Raw genomic sequence first — 23,548 nt, forward strand, 5'->3', positions numbered from 1 at the left:
TACATACATGACTGGTGTGTGTCTACTCAGTGCATATACTAAGAATGTTAACAAATATGGGGTCAGCCATCCTTGAATTCTACTTATGATTTTAATTATAATACAAATGATACTCTTTCACTTATCTGAATGATCACTTTATCCTCCTTTAATCTACCCAGACTGTAGGAAAAAGTCTAATTAGATGACCATTAAATTCATTCACTGCTTAGTAAGCATGTGTTTACCCATTATACATTTAATAAGACAATGTCTGTCCTCAGAGTTATCAATAAGAAAAACAGATACAAAAATAAGTAGATCATGATAAACACTTTAAGGAAAGCCAGGCTCTGGGATTTAGCTGCCACATCACAAAAACAAAAAGGACAAAATTGGTCATTTTAGTCAATATAATTACATATGAATTAATAACTAAATATTTTCTAAAGTATAAGTTCTTAAAAGCTTAATCTGTTTTAATTTTTAAAAATAAATTTTAATTAATTTATAGCTAGGCATGGTGGCACACACCATTAATCCCAGCACTCAGGTGGCAGAGGCAGGTGGATCTCTGTGAGTTCAAGGCCAGCCTGGTCTACAAAGAGAGTTCCAGGACAGCCAGGCTACACAGAGAAACCTTGTCTCAAAAATCAAAACAAAATAAATTATAAGACATTATCTTATGTATTGGTAATTTTATTAGCTATTATTAAATTTCTTTTACTATAGAAAATATGCATGATACTTACCATCTAATACAATTCCAGCAACTTCTCTTCCAACAGGAAAGAAATCTTTTTCCATCTTCATTTCTGCCAGAAGCTAAATCATGACAGAAGCTATTAGCCATTTATCAGTCAAGAATAAATTCTGAAGTTACATGGTAACGCAATACTATGATCCCAACACTTGCCTCAACCCCAGCGTGCAGGAAGACAGAGGCCAGTCTGAGCAACACAGCGAGTTCTCATGGCTAGCCTGGGCTGCACAGAGAGACTGTGGGTCAAAGACCAAACGAAACCAACAATGACAAACAAGCCAACTGACCCACCAGTGGAAAAACAAAACAATAAAAACCATCTCTGACTTATGGGAAAGTGGGGACAACAGCAACAACATACTCCTGCCACAGAAACAGCAAACAACTCCCCAGACCCTTCTTCCAGAGTGGGAGCCCTGTGGCTGAGGCGTCTGACACAGGGCTGAGGTCTGGGTGTCATCGCTCAAACTGCCAGGACATCTTAACTTTTTTCTCTGCCAAGATGAAGGGAAGTTATGCCTCGAACAAATCCCCTTGGCTAATACTGCTTCCCAGTCACCTATTCAAGTGAGGGGGGGGGTGCCGAGAGCTCTGCAGAGCAGGGAGGTGTGGCGAGACACACACACACACACACACACACACACACACAGAGCAAGAGTGCGAGAAAGCGCACTGCAGAACAGGGAGGTGTGGAGAGAGAGAGAGAGAGAGAGAGAGAGAGAGAGAGAGAGAGAGCGAGAACGCACTGCAGAACAGGAAGGTGTGGTGACACACACGCGCGCACACATACACACACACACAGAGCACAAGCACTGCAGAACAGGGGGGTGTGGTAAGAGACAGAGAGGGAGAGAAAAAGAGAGAGAGCACTGCAGAACAGGAAGGTGTGGCGACACACATACAGGTATGCACACACACACATAGAGCGCGAGCACTGCAGAACAGGGGGTGTGGTAGGAGAGAAAGAGAGAGAGATCACTGCAGAACAGGAGGTGTGGCCAAGCCCCACACCCTTTAAGGATCACATGGGCTGGGCTAGGGATGTAGCCTAGTGGGTAAGGCTTGCCTAGCATGCAGAAAGCCCTGAGTTCCACCCTACACCACACAAAAACCAGGTATGGTGGCACAAATGGCAATCCTAGAACTCAAGAGGTGGAGGCAGGAGGGTCAGAATCTTATGTTAAGGTCAGTCTGGGTATGTAAGTGAGATTCTGTCTTTAAAAAAAAAAAACCCTGGATTTCTACAGGAGTCTTGGGTTAGCAAGCAGTGGGAAGGGTGGTGGTATAAGGATCTCAGACTTATTTGGTGAGTACAGGCTTTTTTGAGTTGCATGAGTGTTTTGCCTGCACATGTGTAAAAGCACCACATGAGTGCCTGGTGTCTTACAAAGGTTGGGGTTAGGGTTGGATGCCCTAAAACTGGAGTTACAGATGGTGGGGCTGCCATGTGGCTGCTGGGAACCAAACCTAGGTCCTCTGCAAAGGCAACAGATACTCTTAACTGCTGAACCAACTTTCCAAGCTGCTACTATTTTTTCAATTTAAAATCTAACAAAAAAAAGAATGGGGGCTGGAGAGATGGCTCAGTGGTTAATAGCGTTGGCTGTTCTTCCTGAGGTCCAGCAACCACATGGTGGCTCAAACCATCTGTAATGAGATCTGGCTCCCTCTTCTGGCGTGTGGGCATACATAGAGGCAGAATGCTGTATAAATAAATACATAAATCTTAAAAAAAAAAAGAAGTCCTCTTATATGTATACTGCTTTTCCAAAAATTTCTCTTTTAGTGTGGAACTTCACACTTTCCCTAGGATGTTCATATGACTTTGTTATGGAAACACTGGGGATTTACCCCTCACCTATGTGTGTCTTTGTGGTGGTCCTGGAGACTGACCAGGGCCTTGAGCATGCTCAGGAGGCACTCTGTCCTTTACTTTCCTTTATGCCCATTTAGTTATAACTGTGGCTTTAACAATTGCATCTTTCATTTACATACGCATTTTCTTACATTAATGTACTGTCTTCATAACCATCGTGCTTAATGGTACCTAATAATTCATTTTTGTTTTCATTTGTTTTTGTTTTCCAACATAAGGTTTCTTTGTGTAGCCTTCGCTATCCTGGAACTCACTTTGTAGACCAGGTGGGTCTCGAACTCATGGAGATCTGCCTGCCTCTGCTGGGATTAAAGGTGTGAGCCACCACCGCCTGGCTGCTATAGTTCATTTAACTATTTGTCGTTTCTTCCTGTCAGTGGTAGAGGGCTTGCCTAGCATTCACAAGGCCTGGGTTCAAACCCCCAACACCACCCATGACCAGAATCTATGTGAATCCTATGCAGTTTAATAGTAACTGACTGGACAGCATGTCTACTGAGCAGGAACACATTAGATATCACCCAACTGTAGGCATGGACGTCTAAAACGTGCATCAAATCAGTCGTCTTGTCTGCATCCTTCCTGCCGCATACTGAACTGGCTTTTCCCACCCTGATCCCAATGTGACTGTGTTTGGAGATAGAGACTTTAAGAATGAACTAACATTAAATGAAGTTGGGAGGGGAGACTCCTAATCCAGCAGGACTGGGACCAAGGACAACAATGACACCAGGAGCAGGCACACAGAGAAAAGCCAGGTGAGCAAGGAAGTCATTTGCAAACCCTGAAATTATAGACTTGAGGCCAGCCTGCCGCACACTGACTTTTCTTGGACTTTTACCCTTCAAATCTGGGATATAGTTTCAGTTGTTCAAGTCAAAAGATCAAACAAAAACCACAATCAAACAAACATCAACAAAACTCCCAAAACAAAAACAGAAGAAAAATCTGAATCTGAGGAACACATCTATAATCCAGTTCCTGGGAGACTGAGATATGAGGACCATGGCCAGCCTGGGCTACAGAGTAAGGCCAGCCTGGCGACACAGTGAGAACCTGTCTCACAACAAGACCTGAAAATACTTATCATGGCAATTTAATGTTTAGTTATCACTATTAACTATTTATTTACCATTTAAAGCCTGTTGTTGTTTAAGACACTGTGGGGCCCTGGCTGACTTGGAACCAGCTATGGGACCAGACCTGCCTCAAACTCTCAGAGGCCTCTGCCTCCTGGGTGCTGCTTATGTGTCACTGTGCCTGGGCCAAAGGCACTTTGGTTTTTTTTTTTTTTTTTTTTTGCTTTTTGAGATAAGATTTCTCTATGTAGCGCTGGCTGTCCTGAAACTCACTCTGTAGACCAGGCTGGCCTCAAACTCAGAGATCCACCTGCCTCTTCCACTTGGGTGCTGGGATTAAAGGTGTGCACCACCATTGGACTGGAGATATATGCTTATGAGACAGATAAGAATACCAAGGATATAAATCTTATCTAAAAAATGTGAACTAGAAATACATACAATTCAGTAGTTGATACACTGTTTTTAGTTTCTATTTTTATTATAACTATAAAAGTAATTTCTTCCTTGACTGATAGGACTTGATAAATATAAATTCTTAGGCTCTTCCAAAATAAATTTATAAAATATTTCCACATAATCATGTAAAACACAAATCAGACCATTCATTCACCCTAATGTAAAAATATACAAGGAAGAAGAGGCAGAGGCAGGCAGATTTCAGTAGTAAATTCAAGACCAGCTTGGTTTACAAAGAGAGTCCAGGACAGTTAGGACCATTACACAGAAAAACACTGTCTTGAAAAACAAAACAAACATACATATATACACACATGCATGCACACACACTTATATATTTATTTTTTCTAGCTCAGTTTTTCTAGGGAAAATAATTTCTTGTACTCAGAAATCAATTTCCACTATACATTATGTATACTCTGATATTCTCTTTTGTCTTCCAGCCACAATAAAAGCATCAATACCTTTGTGTTTATCGGGCTCAGGGCACAGGCCTTAACTTGAAGTTTCACAAAGTTATCATCTGTAACAGGGAGATTCTCCTAGAATCAAATAAAAAGACCATGTGTTACACATTCCTCTGAGAGCGTTCATTAGTGAAAATGTCTATGTATAACTGAAAAAATTAAACTGATGGCAAATCTTATGATTATCCTAAGTTTAAAAGGTAAAAACAATTAACTACTAGTATATGATAAAAAGGAGAAAACCAGTAATACAGCTTTAAAAAGCTTTCGTACCCTTATTTTAAAAGTCTTCAAAGACCCACGGGGACGAAACAGAAACATACAGCTTCACAGCATAGATGGACAAGGGTTGTCTTTTAACCTGAGTAATTCAAAACTGTCAGATCTTCACAGCGCAGATGGACAAGGATTGTCTTTTAACCTGAGTAATTCAAAACTGTTAGATCTTTATAGGACGTACGACAAACAGCCTTTACTAAAAGCTGGAGTTTCTTCATGCTAGGAATGAAATCCGGCGATGTTGCTTGTCCATCCATTTCTAGCATCTACTCCACAAGCCCCAGCAGAGCCCACAGTACTTTGCTACCAAAGCACTAACATCACGGGATTTAACTATCTCTTATACTCTAGCTGTATAAAGAAAGTGACAAAGGCAAAAAATACTCCCACCTGGAACACTCAGAGTCACCCAGCTATTAAATACAATATCACTTCTAGGCAGGTGGTGGTGGCGCACGCCTTTAATCCCGGTACTTGGGATGCAGAGGCAGGCGGATCTCTGTGAGTTCGAGGCCAGCCTGGTCTATAGAGTGAGTTCCAGGACAGCCAGGGCTACACACACACACAAAAAAAAACCTGTTTCAAAAAAACAAAATAAAACAAAATAACCAAAAAACAAACAAAATGAAAGAAACCCCTCCAGTCTCCCAGATACCTGCATTCTGGACCATGAACTGAACTATGTCCCTCAGTGACACTTGGACGGCTTTTGCACACCACCACCGTGATCCATCCCAGGGATCACTATGTTTTAGTTGCCACACACAACATCAGGGAGCATCTTTACTAAATCTTGGATCTGTTGTTCAGCGATACAGATGAAGACAGTGATATTGATGGATTTGTTAATTATACCTAGAGACAAGTTTTACTGCGATGCGTTCAAACCTTAGAATCTTTTCCTGATTCAGGTAGGGATGGACCTTAGGCTCCTGATCTAAACCACTCTGGAGTTAAGGGAAGATCCAGAGAGTTATCCCCAAGGAAAGCTGATAGGGTGTGGCACCCACTTTCACCCTAAAGCCCACAGTGCGATGTTTCCGGTTCGATGCAAACCTTTCTCACAGTCACCACTAAGTCACCAAAAGCTTAACAAGTGACCTAAGTTTAAGAAGCGCCTAAATTTGTGTAGGAAACAAAGGTTTCTGTCTCTCCCACAATACAGCTCTTCCTATCACGAGGCTACGGTCTGAACACTTATTCTCTTATAGTGCTCACAGTGAGTTTTCTCTGCTGCTGGTCCGTTTTCTAACACACAGGCTTGGTGCTTGCTCTGTCTTCAAGGACCTTTCACAGCACAACCAATATAGTAACTCCTTTAAAAGGTACTTTATTTTTTAAAAAATTGTGTGTATATGTAAATGTGGGTTTGTGCACCCGAGTGCAGTGCCATGGAGGCCAGAGGGGGCACTGACTCCTCTGTGGCATGAGCACTGGGAACCAAACTTGAGTCCTGGGCAGGACCAGGCTGTGCTCGGAACTGCTGACTACGTCCCAGCCCCTGTGGCAGCTCTTCTAAACGACAGTTACACTACAGTGTGAGCCACCATTTTCACACAGTCAAGGGAAAGGATCACGAGGGGAAGTGGCTTAAGCTTTTGCTCACTTAGGTCTACTTAAAATAACTAGAAACACATGTAAGTGAGTCTGGCATCCATAGATGGCTCCAGCAGGTAAAGGTACTTGCTCTACAAGCCTGGTGATCTGAGTTTGGTTCCAGGAACTCATGTGAAAGTAAGAAGGTAAGAGAATTATTAAAAACAATTATCCTCTGACTTCCATGTGTGTGCTGGGGGATGTGCACCCCCCTGCTATGGGATAATGCTCTGTATACTGTAAAGATTTGTCACTCATATTAGTTTCATAAGATGTTGATTGGCAGGTAGCCAGGCAGTAAGTATAGGCGGCACAATCAGACTATGAGAATTCTGGGAAGAGGAAAGGCAGAGAGTCAGTCACCTGTCAGACACAGAGGAAGCAAGACGAGAATGCCTCACAGAGAAAAGGTACCAGGTCACACGGCTAAACATAGTCAAGAATTATGGGTTAATTTAAGTTGTGAAAGCTAATTAATAATAAGCCTGAGCTAACTGACCAAACAGTTATAATTAATATAAGCCTCTGTATGTTTCTTTGGGAATGAATAGCTGTGGGACTAGGAAGGACAGAAACTTCTGTCTACACCTTCCCCTATCTCTCTCTTATACACACACACACACACACACACACACACACACACACACACACACACAGAGACACACACACAGACACACCCCTTTAAAAGTGCATTATTACTGTAATGGTTAGTGCCAACAGTGTTAACTAGACGACATGTAGAATCACTTGGGAGACCGGCCTGTGAGTATGCCTGTGGAGATTACCTTTTTTTTTTTTTTTTTGGTTTTTTGAGACAGGGTTTCTCTGTGGTTTTGGAGCCTGTCCTGGAACTAGCTCTTGTAGACCAGGCTGGTCTCGAACTCACAGAGATCTGCTTGCCTCTGCCTCCCAAGTGCTGGGATTAAAGGCGTGCACCACCACCGCCGGGGCTGTGGAGATTATCTTAACAGCATTTTTTAAAAGAAATATTTATTTATTTACTTATTATGTATACAGTATTCTGTTTGTGTGTATGCCTGCAGGCCAGAAGAGGGCACCAGACCCCATTACAGATGGTTGTGAGCCACCATGTGGTTGCTGGAAATTGAACTCAGGACCTTTAGAAGAGCAGTCAGTGCTCTTAACCGCTGAGCCATCTCTCCAGCCCCTCTTAACAGCATTTAAAGAGATGAAAAGACAACACACGGTAGGTGGCACCATTCCATGACTGTGTCCTTGTCTGGGACTGAGAAAGGGAGCTGGACAGCAGCATGCATTCATCCCTGGCTCTCTAATACAATGTGTCAAGCTGCCTCCCCCACTGCTGTGACTTCCCTGTTATGGTAGACTCTAATCTGAACCTAAGAGCTAATAAGTCCTTTCTCCCATAAGCTGCTTTTGCCTGAGCATTTTATCATAGCAGCCAAAACCGAACAAAGGCAATACCCATGGAAAGACATTATTTTGTCCCATTTATTGATTAAAAAATTTATTCTTACCCTTTCTTGAAATAGAAATGTTATTTCTTCATTTGTAGAACTCTGTTGAAAATACAAGCCCTTCATAGTTGCCTATAACAAACAAAAATATAAGTTAAAAAAGAAACCAGTCTTCTTGAGTACTAAAGACTGCTCAGTGGTTAGGAGAACTTACTGCTCTTTCAGGGGACCCAGGTTCAGTTCCCAGCACCCATACAGTAGTCCACAACCACCTTTAACTCTAGTTCCAGGATATTTGAGACCTTCTTCTGGCCTCCTTGGGTACTAGGCATATACCTGGTACACAGAAATATATGCAGGCAAAACAGCTATACACATAAAGTAAAAATTTAAACAAGTTTTAAAAATGAAAATAAGTGGATAAAGTTTATTTATCAAATGAAAATAAATGGGAAAAACTGTCCAAATAAGGAGAAAAAGCAAGTATAAATGTAATCCTCAAGCAAGTAGGCTCAGAAGAAGTATGGTTCTTCTTCCATAAAACAAACAGGAGGCCCCATCAGAAGTGCTGGTACATTCCTGGGATCCCAGCACCATGGCGGGAGAGGCTGGGTGACGCTGAGTTAAAGGCCAACCTGGGATACACTACCTCACAAACAGAGGGGAGATAGAGTTTGACAGCCATGGACTAGGAGGACTAGTGTCACGGGTGCGTTCTGAAGGGATGGGCACACTCTGGATCCTTCATTCAGTAGGCCTAGGGAGAACTGCAAGCTTGAAGCTAGCCTGGGTTAGACTGTCAGACTTTGTCTAAAAAGGAAAAAAAAGTGGGGAGGGGGATTTCACTTTCCTATTCAGTAACAAATACTATATGGATTTAAAACAGACCAACAAAAAGGTTTTGCAATGGCTAGACAGGCAGCCAGAAACGTTTAAAGGGAACTGTAAGATGCTTTCCGCCATTTACAAAGAGAGTGTGCACAGCACAGCCAAAAGTGCCATCTCCACTCTTCTGTGGCAGCCTTGACCCCAAACTCAGGCTCCTTCTGCCTTAGCCCCCGAAGGTTTGGATTACAGGGGTATGTTATCATGTCTAAATCCTATAAGCCTTTTTAGTTTTTTATTTTTTAATTAAGTTTTTAAAGAGTTATTTATTTTATGTGTATGAGTGTTTTGGTTGCAAATATGTATGTGCACCGTGTGTGTGCCTTGTGCCTAAGGAGACTAGTAAGGAATTCCCTGGAAGTGGAGTTACCAAACAGGGTCCTCTGGAAGAGCAGCCAGTGCTCTTAACTGCCGAGTCATCTCTACAGTTCACCTTTTTAATAAAAAAAAATTTTTTTTTTTGGTTTCAGTATATGTTGTGGTACATATTTCTGTGTCAGGATGGTGTGCACATGTGTGCATGCACTTGGGGGCCAGAGGCTGACACTGGTGTTTTCCTCTTTCCATCTTTTGGAGACAGGGTCTCACTACAAAGCTTTGGCTGGCTTTGAACTCACTATGTAGACCTGACTGGCTCTGAAATCAGAGATCCACTTGCTTCTGCTCCATTCACGAGTACTGGATTAAAGGTTTGAGCTCTCATGTCCAGCTACCTTACCTTTTTCATCTAGACTGGATGGCCAATGAATACCCTATGCTGAGTGGTTTCATGCCAATTTACACAAGCTAAAGTCATTGGAGAGGAGGGAATCTCAAATAAGAAATTGCTTCTGCCACCTTTAATCCCAGCACTCAGGAGGCAGAGACAGGTGGATCTCTGTGAGTTTGAAGCCAGCTTGTTCTAAAGAGGGAGTTCTAGGACAGGCTGCAAAGCTACAGAGAAACCCTGTCTCGAAAAGCCAACAAAACAAAACAAAACAAAACAAAAACCTTGCTTCTGGCCTACACGTACAGCAAAGTATCCTTAGGACTTGATATGCCATGTTTGGTTGATGTCCCTGGGATGCTTGTCCTCTTCCTGAAGGGAAACACAGGAGGAGTATATCTGGGGGAGTGAACAAGAGGGGAACTGAGGTTGGGATATAATATATGAGAAAAAAAAGGAATTGCTTCCATAATATGAGGCTGTAGGCAAAATCATATGGCATTTTCTTAATTAGTGATTGATGTGACCAGCCACATGGTGGGTGGTGCAATTCCTAGGCTGGTAATCCTGGAATCTTTAGGAAAGCAGGTTGAGCAATCCAGGGGGAGCAAGCCAGCAAGGACCACCCTCCATGGCCTCTGTATGAGCTCCTGCCTCCAGGTTCCTGTTGTTCTGCTTGAGTTCCTGCCCTTAGTGCTTTTGATGATGAGCTTTTATATGGAACCATGAGTGAATTAAACCCTTCCCTCCCCAGCTTGCTTTTGGTCATGGCATTTCATCACAACAAGAGTGACCCAGACAAGAGACACTCCCTTTGACCCTCCTGGTTCCATCTCCCTGGTGCTGGAAAGGTCTGGTGGCTATGTCTAGCTTGTTTACATGGGTGTTGTGGACCCAAACTCAGGTCTTCATACTTGTAACAGCACTTCACCCCAGACAGAACCCCCCACTTGCGGTTGTGGTTTGTGTATGTATGTTTGCGTGTGTGTGTGAGGCCAGAGGCTGACACTGGGTATCTTCTCAATGGTCATCTTGTATACTGAGACCAGGTCTCTCACTTGAATCCAGAGTGCACCTGCTGACTTGGCCTAGATAGTTAGCTTGCTCTGGGATTCAGGTTAGCTTCTGTGTCCACCTGGCATTCTGTGAGTGTTAGGGCCTCACAGTCCAGTCCTCACCCTTGGACAGCAAAGGGTTCCACAGGTTTGTGTCCTATAGCGTCTCTGAGGGTTCCACAGGTTTGTGTCTTTTTTTCTTTCTTTTCCTTTCTCTGTCTGTTTCTTTCTTTGAACTCTGCATCCCAAGTGGGCCGAGAACCCACTAGGTAGCCCAGGTTGGCCTTGAATTCCCAGTAATTCTACGTCCTTGGCTTCTAGTGTGTAGAGTTCCAGGTGTGAGCTACTCTGCACAGACTGTTTACTCCCCAGGGTGAACTTTACAGAAATGTATGCACATAGAGAAGTGCATGTAGACCGTTAGGGTAGTTCCTCCAATCAGAAGAAACATGCTCATGACCTGGCAGGAGCCACAGCCAGAACTTTGGAAGCTCCACACACCCCTGGGGTTAGGACCTTCCTTCCCCTGCCCAAGGATATGAAAACAGTCGGAATTCTAACAGATAGAGTAGCTCTTTTTGAAGTACACAGAACCTATTGCTTTACATTTAGTCAATCTCCCCACGTGATGTCTGTGGGCCTTATGCACACTGCTGTTGATAGCTGTGGTCTAGCTTTCTTGCTGCTCCGTATCACTTCATTGGGAGGATGCTTCCAGCTCCAGGTGGGAAAAGTTTCCAGCTTGGGCTCTTACAAATGGCCAAGGTCAGAACACTTCTGTATCTACTTGTTGCATGTATTATATGGACGAGGAAACTGAACTCACCCCATCCATTTAGGGAGGCATCTTAATGGGATCAAGATCCACCCAAGAGTTCACAGTACCAGCTGGGCTGGAGAGCCTTGACAGTCATTGCTCTCAACTGTCCCAGGCTTTAATGGTTTCAGCTGAGCTGCTGACACGCTACACTCACTCAGAACTACCTGTGAACTCTCCTGTGGGACTGTCTATCCAGTGCTTGCGGATAGGTCTTGTTTTATTCGGCAGGTCCCAAAGCTAAACAAAACAAAGCCCCCAAACAACAACAAAAATGTGGTTACCTCATCTAAAAATTACTAGAATTTCCAAGTTGGCGATATCAGACTATCAAGCCAAGCATAGGTCCTTACAAGAAGAGGTCCAGGGACCTGCACAGATCTCATGCTCTGAATGTTAGGACGCCTGTAGACCTAAATGATCTCTATAAAAGAGATGTATAGAGTAGCTGAGTAATGAGAGAAACAAACACAGAAACTACCTACAAACATTTAAGACATGAAGTTACGTATCAGGTATCAACAGCGCAGAAAATGGTGAAAACATGGCTCTAGAAGGCCTTTATCAACATCAGTGTGTGTTGGGGAATATTATTTGAAGGTGTGTTGCTTTTGTTTATGCTGCATCTGTTTACCTCTGTGAAGCTGTGATTCTTTGCCTGTTTTAAAACACCTGATGGTCTAATAAAGAGCTGAATGGCCAATAGTGAGGCAGGAGCAAGGACAGGTGGGGCTGGCAGGCAGAGAGAATAAACAGAAGAGATGCTAGGAGAGAAGGAGAGGAGACAGGGACAGCCACCCCCTGGAGTAAGAGTGAAAGGAAGATACACAGAAGTAAGAAAAAAAACCCAGAGGCAAAAGGTAGTCAGGGATAATTTAAGCTAAGGAAAGCTGGCTAGAAATAAGCCAAACTAAGGCGGGGTAATAAGCCTCCATGTGTGATTTATTTGAGAGCTGGGTGGAAGGCCCGTCAAAAAGCCAAAAAAGTACATAGCAAAAACAACCAACAAGTGTGTGTGTGTAGGACTGTGGAAGGGGAGGAAGAACCTGAACACAGCATGCATTTGCCACATCACCTATTTCGGCTTCTGCCTGGCTTTCTAGGCTCTCTAAGTGCAGATGGCTCTTCTGAGTCTACCTTATTCCACCCACAATGTTCAGCACAAGCTTGTCTAATCACATCAGTGACTTAACATACATCTATGCTAGCGGAGGCTTTCTAGGCACAGTCGGTTCATAGAGAGCATGCTGCACTGGCCCACCAATGCTGCTGGCTAAATCAAGTCCAAATCCAATGCTCTCCTCTGGAAAGGCTCATGCATTTCATCTGCTCCACACTTTACTGTATGTTACTTGCTAATGAGCGCGCTTTCCCAGCTACTGCTTGGATGCATCAATTCCTTCCCCACTCTTTGGCCTATTTGTCTTTTTGTTTTTTTCCAGACAGGGTTTCTCTGTACTGGAACTCACTCAGATATCCACCTGCCTCTGCCTCCCAAGTGCTGAGATTAAAGGTATGCGCCACCACAGCCCAGCATGGCTTGTTTTGAGGCGGGGTCTTGGTTTGTAACCTAACCTGGCCTGGAGCTCTGGATTCTCCTGGCTGCTGCCTGTGTACTGGGTTACAGGTGTGCACATGCCCAGGGACACCTATTACTAAATAAACAAAACTCTGCTCCTGTTTAGCCTGGACCTACTAGGGTTGCCTTTCCAGGAGTGGAACTCAGGGTGTTCTGTATTAACTAACACGCTGAGTTCAAAACACCTCCCTTTGTAGTTCCAGAAGCCATTGCTTTCTCTGTCTATTGAATCTTTGATGTGTGACCTGGGTCAGCAAGTCATGTGAACCTTAAACTATGACCTAATTTAAAAGATAATTCTGCACCCTTGTGTGTATGTGGGGGGGCTGTCTGGGTTCAAGCCATTTTCCACATTACAAAGCAAAGAAAAAGGTGTTTCTTTGTTTTTCGAGACACCGTTTCTCTGTGTAGTCCTGTCTGTCCTGTAACTTGTTCTGTAGACCAGGCTGGCCTTAAAATCACAGAGATCCACCTGCCTCTGCCTCCTGAGTGTTGAAATCAAAAGTGTTTGCCACCGCTGTCTCAGAAAAGGAAAAGGTATTTTTTTTTTTAAGATTTATTTATTGGGGGCTGGAGAGATGGCTCAGTGGTTAAGAGCATTGCCTGCTCTTCCAAAGGTCATGAGTTCAATTCCCAGCAACCACATGGTGGTTCACAGCCATCTGTAAAGAGGTTTGGTGCCCTCTTCTGGCCTGCAGACACATACAGACAGAATATTGTATACATAATAAATAAATAATTAAAAAAAAAGATTTATTTATTATGTATACAACTTTCTGCCTCCATTTATACCCACATGCCAGAGAGGGCGCCAGATCTCTTTACAGATGGTTTGGAGCCACCATGTGGTTGCTGGGAATTGAACTCAGGACCTTTAGAAGAACAGGCAATGCTCTTAACCACTGAGCCGTCTCTCCAGCCCCCAGGAAAAGGTATTTTTAAAAAAATATTTTAAATTATGTGTTTACATGGGCTGGCAAGATGGCTTACCGGTCAAGCATGACAAGTTCATTCCTACAGTCCCCAGTGGGGAGGACACAGTTCATTCCTACAGTCCCCAGGGTGGAGGAGGACACAGTTCAGTCCTAACTCCCCAAGGTGGAGGATACAGTTCATTCCTACAGTACCCAGGGTGGAGGAGGACACAGTTCAATCCTAAGTCCTCAAGGTGGAGGAGGACACAGTTCAATCCTAAGTCCTCAAGGTGGAGGAGGACACAGTTCAGTCCTAAGTCCCCAGGGTGGAGGAATAAACTGACTGGTCCACGTTGTCCTCTGACCTGCATATGCACACGTGGCACACCTACACACAGTAAGTAAATGTGACTTAACAATTATGTGTGTGTTCGTGCATGTGTGTGAAATGCCACAGAGGACAGAAAAGGGTCCTGGATCCTCTGGAGCTGGACTTGCAGGCAGTGGAGCCCCCTGTGTGCTAGGAATGGAACGTGGGTCCTCTATAGGAGCGGGATGCACTCTTCCTGCTGAGCCGTCCCCTCCTGCCCTGAGAAAGGTGGCTGTTGTTTTGTTTGCTTGTTTTCTGTTTTTCAAATGTAGACATATGAAAATCAAAATCAGGAAATATTATTTGTTTTATAATCCTATCACTTCCCTGTCCCCTCAAAAAATAGGAATTTTAGACAGAAATATTTAATAAATAAATAAAGAAAAAAGAAAAAAATAGGAATTTTGAGTTTTGAGCACTAAAAATATTGTAGAATGGGTGATATTTAAGGCCCACATTGCTTCTTAGGCACTGCCCAGGTTAACAAAAGACTTGCTCACTAATAAAATTTTTGCTGAACTTAAAGATATTTGCACATAGAAAATAACTGTACCTGTGATAAAATTAGAAGTTAAAGATAAGTGTGTACCTTGGCATTTCCAAGATCGTTGTATGATTTGAAAATTATATGACCCTATATAAAACTGCTAAATCAAAAAAGTGCTACATAATTATTTATTCGCAATGCTGGGGACTGAGCCTAGGACCTCATACGTGTTATATGAGTGTGGCATCCCTAGCACAATAGTTAAAACTTTGATGTGCTTTCCTTTTAGAAACAGGGTCTTCCTGTGTGCCCAAGCCGTCACTACACCAACTATCTAGCCTTTGCTACCCTTACTCCTCCTCTACCATATCTGCCTTATAAAGCTTGTCAATGATATCAGATAGGTTTAGGATGGCAGGGGTTGGAGAGATGACTCATTAGTAAAGCACTGGCTGCTCTTGCAGAGGACCCAGATTAATTCCCAGCAACCACATTGCTGCTCACAGAAGTCTCAAACTAGTCCTAGGGAATCCGGTGCTTTTCACAGATACAGACCTACGTTCCGGCAAAACACCCAGATGCATAAAATAAAAGTGATAATAATTTTAAAAAATTTAAAAAAAGGTAGGTAGATTGAGATGCCCTGTGAGAAGCATACAGAGCCAGCATTTTTTAAGTATATCAGAATCGAAAATAAATCTATAAACTGAGGATTACTTTAGTTATATTTTAATTAAATGTTTATAAAGCCATATATTAAATATGCTAAATCTGCAGAAAATTAGAAAGGATATTGGCTTAAGATTCGGCTATGCAAATAGAGAGACACCTTGACATACACTAAACCCCCAACTATAAGTACTTCAAGAAGTACTTAACAAAGGTAGGACTGTGCCAGGGGATGTCTGCAGAGCCAAGGGCAGGGATTTTAGATGGTTCCACTTGTAAGGGCAACATGAACTACACTGGCTCGCCTCCTGCTACACTCTGCTCCCCAAGGTGCTCATCTGCTAATGACTGCAAACAAACCTCTGCACATTAGCCTGTACCTACACTTTCAGGACAAATGCGCCCCAAGTGTCTCATCAACCTCACAGTCAAGAGGCTGCTGCTGGAAGTCCCTTACAGGACAGTCTGAGTGCTTCATCCCAGCCAAGTCACAAGTCCAGCAAATAAATAATGTGCTGTAAGAACTTTTAAAAAAGTTTTTTTGTTATGTTTGTTTAATTAATTAATTAATTAATTAATTTATTTAGAGACAGAGTCTCTGTATGCAGCCCTGGTTGTCTGGAACTTGCCATGTAGAGAAGGCTATTCTGAAATATTGCCTCTACTTCCAGAACGCTGGGATTAAAGGTGAACATCACCACATCTGGCAAGACCGACTTTTTACAATTCTTATTTCTGTGCGTGTGGATGTCTGTGTCACAAGTGTCACAGTACGGCACTTGTAAGCAGGAGCCCATAGCGGCCACAAGGCGGCACTGGAACTGGAATTACACGACTGTGAGCTGCCATGTGGGTGCAGGGAATTGAACCCACCACTTAACGGTTGCTGCACCTAACCACCGAGCTGCCTTTCCAGACCCCTGTAAGAATGTTTCGCTGTATGTTTTAGGTATTTACAAGACAAAATCTAGCTGGGTAGCTGTAGATGGCCTGGAATTCACCATGCTGACCAGGCTGGACTTGAATTTGCCAAGATCTTCTATGTGCTAAGATTACCGGCATGAGCCATCATACCTGGCTTTAATTTAAATTTAAAAAAGAAAAATGAAGTTATGTAATCCTTATCCCTAGAACTTAAATGGACTGGATACAGTTATAAAGATTTAAGCATCAGGTGAGTGGGACAGATGGTGTTTGAAGTCTCTTCTAATTACAACTATTACTATTATTATTATTATTAATTTTTTGAGATAGGGTCTCATGTGACCCAGGCTAGTTCCAAACTTCTCCACAGTCAAGAATGCCCTTGAACTCCTGTACCTAACGCCTTCCTCTCCTGGCCGGTGCAATCAACCAGCTGGCAGACTACAGCTCTACGAATATCATCCAGTCACACTTGACGGACTTTACACATGGCGACCTAAGAACTACAGACAACTTGAGAGGCAGAGGAGTTACATGCATTGCGGTTCCTAATTGGTCATTCGGTCTGGGGATCTGAGAGAGGTAAGACCTGGTGGCCGCTGCTCTGCCTCTCTGATCTTTCAGCACTAACCTCTATATCTGACTCAGGTTGTTTTTTTTTTTTTAATTGTTAAAACCAACTAGAATTCGCGCAACAGTTATAAGTTAAGCAAACAGAGTATGTGCTTAGAGATGTCAAACGGTTGCTTTATCTACTTAACATGTTTTCAGTATAGGCCCACAGAGCAGGGAGGCGCCTGTCAAACGCCTGTTCACAAAAGAAATCACAAGAGAAAATGTTAATACCTTCTCCCATACTCCTCCATGAGACTAATAGTTTAGTAAGTTGATTTTCACTTAAGAGTGTACGACTTCAGGGCTGGTTAAGATCACTGGCTGCTCTTCCAGAGGACTTAGGTTCAATTCCCAGCAACCACATGGTGGCTCACAACCATTTGTAACTCTAGTTCCATGGAATCTGATGTACTCTTCTGCCATCTGAAGGCACCAGACATGAATGTGGTAGCCAAACATCCATACACATAAAATAAAAAATGCCTATGATTTCTTACATTAAATACATCCTTGTCAATACAGTATGGGGTGGGAGGGGGTCGCCTGGAAAGGTGGGAGGTCATTATCTCCGGGACTGTGTCTCAGTGTATGGCCATTTAATATGGCATGATCCAGAACACAGAAACTTAATCTCTCATTTAGCTTTCTCAATTAGTGTCCTGGCATCACACTGGGAGAAAATGGTGGGGACACTGCAGGTAGGAGGTGAGGGATGACACAGGTCACTGAGGATCTCCCCTAATCTCTTTGCCTTTCTCCCCCAGTCCAGTAAGAAAATCTCTGCCTATTAATTAACATTACAGCGGCCTGTAAGCGATGGCTTAACTTGTCAGCTCATGAGAGGGTCCTCAAGAAACATTTAGATGTGAGATACAAACTCTAATTTTGACTTCAGTATCTACTAAAAATGAGAGTGGAGGTTTTTGGTGCTCTTCCCTTAGTTCAGCAGCTCGCCTCCTTTCTTGGTAGCCAGCTCTATTTCTACTCTCCACCTAACCCAGAAGACATGAATTCCCTACATCTTTCCTCCCAGGGGCTGCCAGGCTTTTCACCTAAGCTATATTATGTTTTCCTCTGAACTCTAATAAAAATGCCCTGGAACTTTCTATGGGAGAACAAATTGAAAGAGGAAATAACCTCATGAAGTCTATCATAATATATAAAAATATATAAAAAATGGAAGAATTTATTTTTTCATGTACATTTTATTTATTTATTTATTTATTTATTTATTTATTTATTTTGGTTTTTCGAGACAGGGTTTCTCTGTGGCTTTGGAGCCTGTCCTGGAACTGACCAGGCTGGTCTCGAACTCACAGAGATCCGCCTGCCTCTGCCTCCCAAGTGCTGGGATTAAAGGCGTGCGCCACCATCGCCCCGCCTTCACGTACATTTGAGAACCCTGAGTTCAGCTCAGGGTTGCAGTAGGTCTACAAAAGGTGTACAATTCGCTATCAATTCTGGGGAGGCTGAGGCCAGCCAGCCTAGACTAGCTACTGAGACAGGAAGAGGTCACATAAATACAACCAGAGAATTCTGTGTCCATGACACTTTTTTCCTTTTTTGAGACAGTCTCACTAAGTTTCTAGGCTGGCCCTGAGTGTCAATCTTCCTGTCTCACCTGGAGGCCTAGGTGGGAGTGCAGGCCTACACCACCAGGCATAAAACACTGCAACCCCATAGAGAACCATTTTCTGCATTCCGAAGCTTTTCCCAGCTTCCTTCTTCAGAGAGGCATATGAACGAATCAAGACTCATTCTTTTTCTTGTCCAGGGTACCATACCAGTCCAGAGACTCCAGAATCCCCTTCAAGTTTCCACCTCAGACTGTAATCGAGGAATGTGGAGAACTGTCTAACTACCAAAACCCTTCACCACAGATATCAGACAGCTTGAGCTATGTTTGTTTGAGACAGGGTCTCTATGAAGTCCTGCTTATCCTTGAACCAGCTGCGTAGATCTGTCTGTCCCTTCTTCTCAAGTGCTGGGATTAAAAGCGTGTGCCACCATGCCCGGTGAGGCAGCTTGATCTTAATTTAAAAAACTTTTATGTGGATGGGTTCTGCCTACATGTACGTCTGCATATCACCTGTGTGCCCTGTGTTCTTGGTGATCAGAAGAGGCCATCAGATTCCCTGGAACTAGAGTTACAGGCGGTTGTCAGCCACCACACAGATGCTGGGAACTATGGTCCTCAGGGAGCATAGCATGGGATTTAACCCGAGCCAGCTGTCCAGCTGTGGGCAGCTTGATTTTATATGGGGAACACTTTCAGCTATGAGCACCTCATCCCCTCATCCGTGCTGGAACAGAAGCAGGGATGAAGGGAAATTAGTCAGAAAGGCGGTAATAATTTTAGAACTCCTAAGAGACCAGCAACAGGATGCAAAACACACATTACAAAAGCTGGCTTTTAACAAACATTAATTACTTCTATTACTCCTGTAAGCTCAGCACCGAATCTTCAAAGAGCAGCAAAGGGTTGGTCACTGGCAATCACATGATTAACACTGTTGAGTGCTTGAATCGTCTGGCTGTGTAGAGCAGCTAACAGCCACAGGTGGTGTGCAGTTAGGATGAAGGTACACTGTGAGGGTGAAACGCACACCAGATCTGTGAAGCCGAGGCTATCTCGTTTAAACATTTCCTTTTAATTGAAATAATATCTGAATATACTAGTTTAAGTGAAACATAAAGTTGATTTCATGTGTTCTTTTCACTGTCCAATGTGGCTCCCAGAAATCTAACAGCACCTAAGTGCCTAGAACATTTGTCCTGAACAGGCAATGCAAAACATAGCTACTGTGGACTAGCAAACACTTAGGAGCTTGTTAAAAAAACGCAGATACTCAATATAAAGTAATTAAAAACAAAATAAATGCGAGCCATCAGGCCTATATCCAGAATCAGTATCTGCACCTCCTCACGACCCTATGATAATCTTTCAAACGCGTCAAGTATTCCACTGGACAACTCAGTGAAGCAGGATTCCTGACCCAAAGGCACATCACTGCTAACACCCACCCTTGATTTAGGAAACTGCTTACCGGAAAGGCAAAGAGAAGGGTGAGAAAGAAGTAACGGAGAAAGCATCAGAAACAGAGGCAGAAGCAGCTGCGGGCGGGGGTGGGGGGAATTCAGCCCCGGAGAAAGGTAATTCTAGACCTTTGCCTACATAAACGCGGAGGACGAAGCAAAGATCAGTCTACAGTCAAAACCCAGCCAGCGTCAGGAACTGCCCGTCAACTCTAGTGTTACCCCCGCCCCCTCCACACCAGCGGCTTCAGCCACGCTAGGCCTGGGCCGCGGCCGCTCTGAGGCCGGCCTGGGATGCGAAGCACCAACCCACCCCCCACCCCAGGGCTAGACAGTTCCTTCAGGCCTTTCTCCATCTTTCGCCCAAAAGTCCCTTTTCCCGAGACACACACCGCTCTTTCCTAGCTCACCTGTCTCCGAGCAACCTCAACCGCCAGCGCCTTCGCCACCACCACCACCTTCCCAGTCCTTCTGCAGAGAGCCCGCCTTCTCAGGCCCAAACAGTACTGTCATTGGCCAGACTGCCCGTCACACCGCGGGACGAAAGACCTGGGGAAGGCTGTGACGAACGCCATAGCAACCGAACCCGGAACTACAACTCCCGGCATGCTCCTCTCCTTAGAGAGGCGAGGCACCACCCCAGGGACTACCAATAAATGGGAGAAGTTGGGTGTTGCCAAGAAGGGTTCCGTTTTATGCAAATTACAGTAAAAGGCCACACCCTTCCTCATTCCAACCGTACCCCTACCATCTTTCTTCAGTCTTTGTCTCGCTTCGCCTCTTGTCTCCACGTTCTTTCCGCAAAACCTTCAATTTACTTGAATGTATCTTAGCTACTGTCGCGCACAGAAAAGAGCAAAGCACCAAATCGTGAAACAAAAATTTCCACACGCACGGACCAGAAACCTCTAGTTACACCTTCTTGGGACGAGACCGGTTGGGGGGGGGGGGAGAGGGAGGAAAAAACTGCTTTCTGATTGGTTTATCTGGCTGCCACTCTGTACTCCTCTCTTTCCTTTGGCTCCTCCTAGTTTGGCCCACCTAGTAGGCGTGGTCATGTGTAGGGCGGGATGAGAGGCGTGGTTTCAGACGGCCGATTGGCAGGTGATTATCCACGCCCATCTGTGGGCGGGGCTGAGGGCTGGCAAGTGGGCGGGGCGGGGGGGGGGGGGCGGCGGAGGGAGGTGAGGAGATAGGCGGGAGCGAGGGAGCAAAGGAGCGAAGGAGGGCGAGAGGACTGGAGCGGCGCGGGGAGGGCGCGCAGCTTGGTTGCTCCGTAGTACGGCGGCTCGCAAGGGAGCATCCCGAGCGGGCTCCGGGACGGCCGGGAGCAGGCGGGCGGGCGGGGATGGTGTGCGCGGCTGCGGACCCTGCGTTCCTCCGCTCGGCGTGCGGGCTGCACTGATTTGTGCGAGGGGCGGCCGCGCGCACCCGCCCGGAGATGAGGTGAGGAGCTGACGCGGGCGGCCTGGAGCGCGGGCGGGGGTCGGCGATGGCCGCCCGGGGTCGGGTCCTGCGGCCGGGCGCGCGTCACCGTGGCCGCCGTCGCCGCGCTGCCTCGTCTTTCTCATCCTCCCGGGGGCGGCGGGGCGGGCGGGCCGCGGTGGTGGCGGCGGCGACGGGATGGGCTCGGGCTGAATGGGCGTCCGCAGCGGCGGCCAGTGCTCCCGAGGGGGATCGCGGCGGGCGGTCCTTCCACAGCTGACCCCTCTGCCCTCGGCCGCCGGAGGGTGGCGGGCCGGCCCGGCCTCCTGGGGATCCCGAGCTCGGGGGAGCGGCATCGCGCCGCCCGCCGGTCCCCCCCCCCCCCCCGCCTCGAGTCCCCGGCTCATCCTTTTTTCTCTGGCGCCTGCTTGGAATACCCTGTCAGTGAAGGGCGGTCAATGCTGTTCTGCGGCCCGAAGTGATGCGGCCGGGGCTGCCTCTGATGGTATTTAACAGAAAGCGGCTCCCCGTGCAACGGGAGCGAGTCCCCGGAGCTGGCCGCTTCGCCCTCCCTTGCGCACGCACTGACTCGGGTTTCTGCTGTGGACCCAGGGCACAATTGCGGTCCTTTCTTGGGGGGACCAGGAAATGCAATCCGGATTCCCAGAAAAAGAAAAGCAAGGAGGAGCTGGCTGGACCGCCCTTCACTTATGTTTGCCTTTGGTTTGGAAGACAACTTCGGCGATCCCCTTGCCTATGAGCAGTCTATTGTTGTGATTCAGACTAAAACGCTTCGCTTTAGATAGTGGCTTCTTGCTGCAGCTGGAGGGTGTAGAGGTGTTTGGGGAGCATCTTGAATGTTAGTTTCCAACTTTGCCCTTGTCACCGATATTCCGAAAACAGAACCAGCCTGGAAATGTAAATGCACGCAGACTCTGGCCAGATGAGGTTCTTTTGTGCTTATCTTTGGTATCTTTCTCTTGGTACCTAGGTGGTCCAAAACACAGAATAAAAAAAGAGTCTTATTAATAGCCAAGATAATGAAGGCATTGGAACAGATGCCTCTGGAAAATATCAGTTCTGTTTTCGGGGAGGTCGGTTTACTAATCCCCCTGAACTGATGAAGGGAAGGCTAGCTCATGGATTATGTGGTGGACAGGATGTGAGGCCAGGAGCCAGCAGGCCAGCTGCTTCACAGGGCGCTTCTCTAACCGCGGCTAACAGGAGGAATGGATTTGTTGGGATACAACGTTAGCGTGAACCATGCAGACATTTCAACAATCATTGTACTTACCGTTTCTGTTATGTACATTTTTTTGCTGTCTGCGTGAAGCGTTTTGTGTGTGTGTGTGTGTGTGTAGTTTATAACTTTCTAGAAGGAAGATCTTTTGTAGGAGCTATGTAAAGAACACAGGGAACTATAAAGGATTTAAATGAAGAAGTGAGGGACACTGATTTGGTGACAGGGCTAAAGACATTTCGAACACCTTTAAGCCACAGTAAGGAGCCTTTCTGAGAGGACATGTTAAAAAAATGGTATTTACTAAAAAAAAGTGTCTGTTGAAATTGCTAGGACCGTGGCACCGCCACAAAACTGTTATTATTCTGCCTGAGTAAGAGAGGAAATGAACACATTTTAATGTACTTTGGAACCCTGTAGCTTGCTCAGATCCGAGCATTGTGAAATAGGGCAGAAATGAGTGCTGAAGTTAGTTCCCTGAAATGTTTGTCCTCAGCATTTTTGTTTTGTTTTTTTTTTTTGTTTTTGTTTCTTTTGCTGTTGATTAGTGATTTCCTTTTTCTCTGGTATTTCTTATCTTTTCCCCAAATACCTAGATTGAGACTCGTTCTTTAGACACTTAGAAGAGATTAAAAGAGAGACCGTGGTAAATTCCTCCCGCTTTGGCCTCTCTTTTGGTGGTTGAGCCAGGGGTGGGAGTGTGCCAAGCTTGTGCTCTCTCACCAAGCTACACCCCAGCCTCATACTCATCTCTGTGTGGTGCTGCATTTGAACCTTGGGCCTCGGGATGCGAGGCAAGTGCTGTATCCATGCGGCTGAGCTGTAACCCTGGTCTCTCATCTCTTTAGTTTGTTAACTTTGTGACTTCTACACAGTTAATTACGTGAAG

General features: G+C 45.1%; 2 protein-coding genes across 8 annotated transcripts in view; one reads left to right on the forward strand and one right to left on the reverse strand.

Annotated features, from left to right (window-relative positions):
* Window positions 1–20,881, reverse strand: part of Cryzl1 (crystallin zeta like 1) — a 42,419-nt gene extending 21,538 nt beyond the window's left edge. The window contains exons 1-4 of one of the 4 annotated variants that reach the window (XM_050164794.1): window positions 20,743–20,881; window positions 7,998–8,069; window positions 4,621–4,698; window positions 732–804 (exon numbers count right to left, since the gene is read on the reverse strand). In XM_050164794.1, coding sequence (XP_050020751.1) covers window positions 732–804; window positions 4,621–4,698; window positions 7,998–8,069; window positions 20,743–20,745 — 226 coding nt within the window. In that variant the 5' untranslated portion in view covers window positions 20,746–20,881. Of the gene's footprint in view, window positions 1–731; window positions 805–4,620; window positions 4,699–7,997; window positions 8,070–9,834; window positions 9,923–20,404; window positions 20,534–20,742 lie in introns of those variants that run through there. The other 3 variants (XM_050164790.1, XM_050164792.1, XM_050164793.1) reach the window with 3 other exon arrangements.
* Window positions 20,882–21,195: 314 nt separating this feature from the next.
* Itsn1 (intersectin 1) overlaps window positions 21,196–23,548 on the forward strand; it is a 173,021-nt gene continuing 170,668 nt past the window's right edge. For 2 of the 4 annotated variants that reach the window (XM_050164742.1, XM_050164743.1), the window contains exon 1: window positions 21,204–21,440. The gene's annotated coding sequence lies outside the window, so the exon portion shown is untranslated. Of the gene's footprint in view, window positions 21,441–23,548 lie in introns of all 4 variants that reach the window. The other 2 variants (XM_050164745.1, XM_050164744.1) reach the window with 2 other exon arrangements.

This window comes from Alexandromys fortis, unplaced genomic scaffold (genome assembly GCF_014885135.2).
Source record: "Alexandromys fortis isolate MF-2015 unplaced genomic scaffold, M_Fortis_MF-2015_v1.1 scaffold_162, whole genome shotgun sequence".
Classification (NCBI taxonomy): domain Eukaryota; kingdom Metazoa; phylum Chordata; class Mammalia; order Rodentia; family Cricetidae; genus Alexandromys; species Alexandromys fortis.